This window comes from Hyaena hyaena, unplaced genomic scaffold (assembly GCF_003009895.1).
Source record: "Hyaena hyaena isolate Hyena2069 unplaced genomic scaffold, ASM300989v1 scaffold_1056, whole genome shotgun sequence".
Classification (NCBI taxonomy): Eukaryota; Metazoa; Chordata; class Mammalia; order Carnivora; family Hyaenidae; genus Hyaena; species Hyaena hyaena.
In genome coordinates this window covers 418,927-427,557 of record NW_024081689.1, presented here as the reverse complement: position 1 = coordinate 427,557, position 8,631 = coordinate 418,927, and the positions used below count along the sequence as shown (strand labels likewise).

Genomic DNA, 8,631 nt, shown 5'->3' with positions numbered 1-8,631 from the left:
GCATTATTATAATTTTTGGAGGATACAGTGATTTCTTCTATCTGAGATCAATTTCCAAGCCAGGCTGTCCTTCCATCAAGTCCAACTGTGTTATGGGATGGGGGAGTGGTTATTTGCAGTAAACATTTTCGATTCCTCCCATCACATTGGAGACACTTTGTGACTTTTAAAGACAATCGTCGCAGGATTGGTCCTTGCCTGTGTGATGTTGCCTTCCACGGTAACAGCTCATTAACCAGACTGGGAATTAGAGATCGATACATAATTTTACATATTTTCTGAGACCAACTTATAGTCATGATTCCAGTTGTGAACTAAAATGTGTGTCAATTTCCAGGGGCACCTTGGGTGGCTTAGTCGGTTGGGCGTCTGACTTTCGCTTAGGTCATGATCTCGCAATTTGTGGGTTCGAGTCCCGAGTCGGGCTCTGTGCTGACTGCCAGCTCAGAGCCTGGAGCCTATTTCAGAGTCTGTATCTCCCTCTCTCTCTGACCCTCCCCTGCTCATGCTGTCTCTCTCTCTCTCTCTCTCTCCTAGAAATAAATAAAAATTTTGAAAAATGTGTGTCAATTTCTAAAGAATAGAAAATGAAGACAAAGTGTATCTTTAGAGGAGAAGCTTTAACCCTTTTATGACCACGTATTTAGATCATGAAAGAAAGAGAGAGAGAGAGAGAGAGAAGGAAAGGAAAGGAAAGGAAAGGAAAGGAAAGGAAAGGAAAGGAAAGGAAAGGAAAGGAAAGGAAAGGAAAGGAAAGGAAAGGAAAGGAAAGGAAAGGAAAGGAAAGGAAAGGAAAAACAACAGTAATAGCAACATACGCCATTGATCAGATCCATGGCCCACATCGGGGGAAAGGTCGGATGTAGGATGAAATCCCATAAATTGACTGCAAGGATTTACAGCCTATTTTGATAATCCCATCCTGTGTTCACAATGATCATTCTTAACACCGTGAACATTGAAAAGGACCTCATATATTGGTATATTGGGCACTTGGGACAGAAAGAAAGGATCAAAATGGCACCGATCACCCAATAATCCAGCAGCCCATCTCCTGACAACCAGATCTGAGGGTCATGCATGGAGTAGACACAGTCTAAAGGTGACATAGTGTAAACTGGCTCCATACCAACTATGTCTGATGTATTTTGGATCCATATCTTTTAAATCTCTGGGACAGCCATAAAAGTAGGGCTAAATATCACCATTTCATTCTAATGGAAAAAAAAGTCCTTTTGAACACCAACTGTGTTACATTCAGCGAAGAGAGCTCTTCACACCTCCATCTGCTTCTGTTCATGGAAGGCAAGCCAACTTTTCTCTAAGATCCCTTTCTCTATGGCATAATTACTATTGGCTCTAGTAACCATATTTAATAAATCCAACATTTGTTTCTGGGGGACTGAGTCATACAACATGCACACAATTCATTTTAGTTAATTTTATAAAATCAACTTATACCCATTATTTAAAAATTTTTTTAATGTTTGTTCATTCTTTAGAGAGACAAAGCATGAGCATGAGCAGGGGAGCTGCAGAGAGAGAGGGAGACACGGAATCTGAAGCAGGCTCCAGGCTCTGAGATGTCAGCACAGATCCTGACATAGGGCTCCAACCCACAAACCATGAGATCATGACCTGAGCCGAAGTCGAGTGCTCAACTGATTGAGCCACCCGGGCTCCCCAACTTATACCTATTATTTAGATCCAAGTAATTTATTTGCTTTTTAAAGATTATTTACTTACTTTGAGAGAGAAAGAGAAAGTACAAGTGGGGCAGGGACATAGTGAGAGGGATAGAGAAAATCCCAAGTAGGCTCCCCGCTGCCAACACAGAGCTCAATGCAGGGCTTGAACTCACGAACCGTGAAATCATGACCTGAACTGAGATCAAAAGTCAGGCACTTGACTGATCGAACCACCTAGGCGTCTCTCAATCGAAGTACTTTCAATGAATACTAAGGTACTCTAGAAGAAAATTCTATAGTATAGTCTAGCATCTGCTTTACTTTTTGTTTTCCTAACCAAGTTTTGATAACTATAAATAGCTTTAGATTATCTTCCATAGCTAAAGATACAGATATAAATTTGTCAGGCAAAGAAAATGCAAAAAAGAATGACAGGACATCAGCCTGCATTTGCACATTAGCAAACAAGAGGTGATCTCATTTCTTATTGCATCACATGGAAACCTGCAGCCTATGTATGGCATGGTTAAAAAAAAAAACTCCCAAAATAAGGGACTGGATTAGGTGAAAAGAGAGGAGGTGATTATCCGTGAGATAGGGAGGGCAGTACTATATCAGAAGTGGTTGCTTCTCAACTTGAGACAAATTCATGTCCTAGATATGAAGCAGGAAATTTTAATATACTCAACAACTAAGTCAGAGACTTGAAGTCCTTGGATGTATACCTAAAGTGGGAAAATGTGTGTAATAATGGTTTAAATTTAAAAAAGCAAAGTCTAAGTCCTCGATTACATCTAGTGTGTAATGAATACATACTGGCTAAAAGAATGCTACAGCCATTTCAGACTTTTTAACATTATCCACAAAGGCGTTGCATATGTTTTATGTGTGTGATTTCGTCTTAGATACTTGTATGTTGAGGTTATGGAGACTTATCTTTCTTTTTACAAAAAGTTTTTTAAGTGTTTTATTTATTTTTGAGAGAGAGAGAGACAGCGTGAGCAGGGGAGGGTCAGAGAGAGAGGGAGATACAGAATCCGAAACAGGCTCCAGGCTCTGAGGTGGCTGTCAGCACAGAGCCCGAAGCAGGGCTCGAACCCATGAACTGTGAGATCATGACCTGAGCTGAAGTTGGACGCTTAACCGACTAAGCCACCCAGGCGCCCCAGGAAATTTATCTTTTAAGAGAGTGTTCATTTTAACTGTTTGCTGATGGTATGAAGAGATGGAACAGATATTTGCACATATATTATGTGTCCAGAAACCTTATAAATGGATATTTTAACAATGTATTGAAAAATCCTTTTGAATAGTCTGTGTAATCTCAATCATCATCTGTCAATAAGGTCAGCTTTGTTTTGTGCTTTACAATGTTATATCTTTTATGTCGTTTTATTGCCTTACTGTGATTGGTGAAAACTGCAAAAAAAAAAAAAAATATATAGGGAGAGGTTTTTAGCTCATTTGGTCCCAAAGTCAGGGGGAGTGATTTCAATGTATCCATGGGTACAATGTTTTCTCTAGGTTTCTGGACACAGCTTTTTACCAGGAAGAAGAATATTGCATTCTATCCCTAGTTTGCTAAGAACATGTGTTATGAATAAATGCAGATTTATGTTAAAATCCACTCCCCCCTCATGTTTCTCCTTTAGTCTATTAATGTATTGATCACATTATTAATGGGTATACTTCTATATAGAAGCGTAGAAGTATAGGGTTTCTAATGCTTCATTTTTGGGATCTCATAGACACAGCAGTTTGGTTTCTATTCAGCTGAACTATTCTTTCTATAGTAACTAAGGGTCGCCTTGCTACCTCCTTACAAAAGAAGGGTAGTATTAGGAAGAATTGGCTACTCTTTCTTTGTAACACTCCTTGCTCTTGGTTGCTTTGAATCCTGTAGCCTCTTGGTTTCCCTTCTCTGCCTGATTGCTTTCTGTCTTTGATTTCTTTATCCTCTGGTGCTCCTCAGCGTCTTGGAGCTCGTCCATCACCTTTTATGGAATCGAGTGTGTGCTGATGACTCCCAAATCTCTGTTTATAGTCTCACTTTCTTTTCGGAGCTCTAGTCACAAATACCCAAGTGCTTACCCCATCTTTCCACTTGGATGAGCCACCGATACTCCAAAAGTGTTCAAAACAGAACTCACCGGCCTCCAACTTTTCTCGGGTCTCCCACCCACGGCTACTATGTGGGTTTGTTTGTTTTTAATGTTTATTTTTGAGAAAGAGAGAGCAGGAGCAAAGGAGAGGCAGAGAAAGAGGGAGATGCGGAGGAGGGTGGCTCCGCGCTGACTGCAGAGAGCTGGATGTGGGGTTCCAACCTCATGGAACCGGGAGGTCATGACCTGAGCCACGTTGGCCCCTTTACCGACTGAGCCACCCAGGCGTCCCTGCCCACCCCTTGCTTTTAAAGCTGCTCTCCCTCCACGGATTCCTTTAGGTCCCCAAATTCCATGCACCCCAGGTGCAAAAGAAGAATCCTGAAGGTGCCGGCTTCTCTTCCTTTTTATAGCCCCAAATCCATCCCCAAGACTTGCTGATCCTACCTCCTAAATGCTTCTCATAGTCATCAAGTTCTTTCCATTTCTAGACATTAATCTTAGTCAAGGCTATCATTCTCCTCTCCAAAATACTACTACCAAATTTCGTTACTTTCCTTCAGCCTTGCTCTATCCAATAAATTCCTTTCTTCCTTCTCTTTTTCCTTTCTCCCCCTCCCTCTTTCCCTTCCTTCCTTCCTTTTTTCTTTTCTCTTTCTTCTCTTCTTTTCTTTCTTTTTTCTTTCTCCCTATAGTTTTAAATATTTGTCCTAAATTAAAAATTTTGTCATACAAAATAGTTTACCAATAGTTCATTGTACCACATTGTTCTTGAAATATACACTTAACAAAATCAATAGAATTTAATTCACGAGTGTGACAGTATCATTGAAAAGGGTCAAGGACCAAGTGTTTTATTTTATTTTATTTTTTGCTTTTCACTTTTTAAAATTTCATTCATTATTTTGAATGTGGTCTGGCAACGCCTGAACACTTAATATATAGACACAAAAGCTGTAACTCTGAGTTCATTTCTGGTATGTTAATGGCTTGTGTCAAAATCATTGTTCCTAGAATATAGAACAGATACATTTGTTTATGATTTCCTTATTTAATCTGAAATGATTTTTTACCTAATTTCTGTCCATAAAGGCTAAATGGACAGCATTATGTCTCTGGCCAAAACAAATAGAGCAAGTACAAAAATAAAGAGCAAAACTGGGGAATATATTTGTTACTCAGAGGCACCTGAAGAACATTGTAATTATGGGAAATTATCAGTGAGAAGACATCAATGTCAGAAAAGTAATTTGGGTTTTGTTGTCTTTTCGTATATTGCTTGGTAAATCCAAAATATAACTTAGTTCCCTCCTGGAATCCCAATTATCTATAAAACCCAAGGCAAATGCCACTTTTTTCTCTTTCCCCAGCAGTAATAATTGTTATCTTTTTGTGTGTTCCCATTACATTTTAGTCTTACTTATTATTTATTTTTGTGCCTTCACTATTTTATGGATTTTCTAATGCTCTTTCTTTTTTAATAGCACTTTTTTTTTTTTTTAATATTACCTTTGGAAATGACTCAGTCACCCACCAGGCACTCAAGATATATTCATTGAATTACAACTAAATTTTAGAACCGATTATTTAGATTTAGACTGCTAGATTATTTCAAAGCTTCCTATGAAAAACAACTAAAATATTTGGATCCAAGTGGCATAGTATTTCAGATGAGGTAATTTTTTTCACAAATCAGTGAAAAAGAATCTGACCCATATTTGCATCTAACAAATTTGACTTCAACCTTTGAATCATCACCTCAAGTGGAAAATTTGAATCTTCGCCAATTATAAATAGAAACACAAATGGTTTGGTTTGGAAATTAGTATCGCTTTCGAATAAACAAAAACATCTTCATGAAAGTATGGGAGATGGCACACCTTAGCAGATCGTTCTGGATTAAGATCGGCATTACAACAAAGCCGAAAGATTTCCTTAAATGTATATATGAGACTGTATCCAACAGCAGCAGGCTCTGGTCAGCACTGGAATTGCGAATACAAACAGTGAAGGTAACTATCAGCAATGGATGCTATTCTGAACTAGTCTGGTTACGAATTTATTAATGAGACAGGGCATTAGAAATTTGGATTTTTTTCCTGTGGAAATGTTAGCCAGATGGGATGAAATCTTTCTGATACTGTCAACAGCAGAATTCACAATTGGAATGTTGGGAAATGCATTCATTGGACTGGTAAACTGCTCTGAATGGATCAAGAACCAAAACATGTCTTTAGTTGACTTCATCCTCACCTGCTTGGCTATCTCCAGAATCATTCAGCTGCTGGTGTCCTTCTTTCAGTCATTTGTAATGGTACTATCTGTACCTTTCTATTTCACGTGGAAACTAGCAAAATTTATTACTTTGCTATGGAGAATGACTAATCACTTCACTGTCTGGTTTACCACCTGCCTAAGTGTTTTCTACCTTCTTAAAATAGCTCACTTCTCCCACTCCCTTTTCCTCTGGCTGAAGTGGAGAATGAACAGAGTGGTTCTTGCAATTCTTGGATTTTCTTTGTTCTTTCTAATGTTTGACTTCCTACTGCTAGAATCATTTAATGATTTCTACTTAAAAGTCCATGTGATGGATGAAAGTAATCTGACTTTATATATAAATGAAAGTAAATCCTTTTATTTTAAAACCCTGATTCTTCTTAGTTTTTCGTATACCATTCCTATTGTCCTGTCCCTGATTGCACTGGTCCTTTTATTTCTGTCCTTGGTAAGACACATCAGGAACTTGCAGCTCAACTCCATGTACTCCAGCGATCCCAGCACGCGGGCCCATAAGAAGGCCATTAAAATGGTGATATTGTTCCTCCTTCTCTTCACAGTTCATTTTTTTTCCATCCTATTGACAAATTGGATGCTTTTTATATTTTCGAACAACAGGTTCACAAAGTTTATCATGTTGGCCACATATGTCTTTCCCTCAGGCCACTCGTTAATTTTGATTCTGGGAAGCAGCAAACTGAGACAGACAGCCCTGAAGGTACTGCGGCATCTTAAAAGAACCTTGAAAAGAGAACATCAGTTCATCGTGTCGGATAGACTTTCCAGAGTCTTTCTAAAGATAATGGCTTAACAAGGAGACTTTGAGGATCAATTTCACTTCTACTTCTTCCTTCCCCTCCTCTCCCACAGGGTTCCTTTAAGTGTTGTCGAACATTAATGAAATTTTCCCTAGAGAAAGTTGCTTTTGGTGATAATGGACCCATGGTCAGCCAATATAAGTTTTAAAGTATTCGCTTTTGTTTAAGAAGTTTTTAATGTTTTTTATTTACTTCTGAGAGAGAGAGAGAGAGAGAGAGAGAGAGAGAGAGGCAGCGCGAGCAGGGGACGGTCAGAGAGAGAGGGAGACACAGAATCTGAAGCAGGCTCCAGGCTCTGAGCTGTCAGCACAGAGCCCGACGCGGGGCTCGAACCCACGAACCGCGAGATCATGACCTGAGCCGAAGTCAGACACTCAACTGACTGAGCCAGCCAGGCCCCCCAAAGTAATCCCTTTTGTTTAAAATGGTGGTTGCCAATATTTAAAAGTCTCAAATAGTCTTTCAAAGAGAATCTAAAGTATTTAATCGTATATGCAAAAGATTGATGTGATTGTAACTCATCTCACATGCCAGAAGCATATCATGCTGTAGAAATCAAGATAAATTACTATCCACTAGTAGACAATCTCTAAAACGTTGATAGAAAAGTTAATTGAGCAACTAAAGTCACAGATGGGAAAAAAACATGACCTCATAGTGTAATGGCTTAATTTTTTCTTTTTTAATGAAAAAGCTTTTCATTGTTGTCATTAGAAGTCTTGTTGATAACATGGGAATGAGTTATTTGAAAATAATATTCATAGTGCAAAATAAAATAAACTGGAAACACATGCTTATAATGCTAATCTTAACTTTTAAGTGCTATTTTGACTATAATCTAAATTTAGATAAAGCAACTACAAATTATAAATAAGGTTAAGGGTAGAAAATTTTACCATAATATTTTGAATATGATGTTATAGATTATAATATTATACACATGCTGTGCAGGTATACATAAGGGAATTCTTTAAAAATGAAGAATTCTTGGGACACCTGGCTGGCTCAGTCAGTTAAGTGTCTGACTCTTGGTTTAGTCTCAGGTCATGATCTCTCAGCCATGAGATGGGGCCCCCATCGGGCTCTGTGCTGGGTGTGGAGCCGCCTGGGATTCTCTCTCCCTCTCTCTCTGCCCCTCCTACACCCCTTTCTCTCAAACTAAATATACTTTTTTTAAAAAATGAAGAATTATTTCTTAAGGTTTACTTTTGATGTATTCTTTAGATTGTGTTAAAGAAACAAAGCATTGTAATTAAATGATGATAAATTTGTGGGTTGTAAATTCATCTCGATGGAACTGTTGGTACGGGTATTGTTCCAGAGCTGTTCCCTGGACCTGGGAATGGTGTAGGAATTATTAATATTCCTCCTCATCCTTCCTCGCCGTATTTAGAAAACTAAACCACTAACACATCTAGGTTCTGTGGTGCTTCCATGTATTAATAACCATAATGATGTGGATAACGGTTTTAACAATACATTATATTTTACCATTTTTCCTAAGTAACTGTGAGTAATTTACATTTCACAAAAGAAAATATATTTATTTGGCCCCTAACTTAGTATTTTGTCCAAGACTGTCACTGTAATTATCTGACCTTGGTAACAGGAAATATGCAAATCAAGTTGAGTACATTTAGATTCAGGCATTGAATTTGTTTTGTTTTAGACATCCTTTCATATAAATGACTTAGAGACAATCTGGTCCTATTTATACGATGGTAACCAAAAATGTTATTTAGTTTT

General features: G+C 38.2%; 1 protein-coding gene across 1 annotated transcript; it reads left to right on the top strand.

Annotated features, from left to right (window-relative positions):
- The first annotated feature begins 5,897 nt into the window (after nt 1-5,897).
- Nucleotides 5,898-6,864, top strand: LOC120223861 (taste receptor type 2 member 42-like). The gene is given in 2 exon segments (XM_039222104.1): nt 5,898-6,823; nt 6,825-6,864. Coding segments are annotated over 2 exon segments (966 nt in total).
- The last annotated feature ends 1,767 nt before the right edge of the window (nt 6,865-8,631 follow it).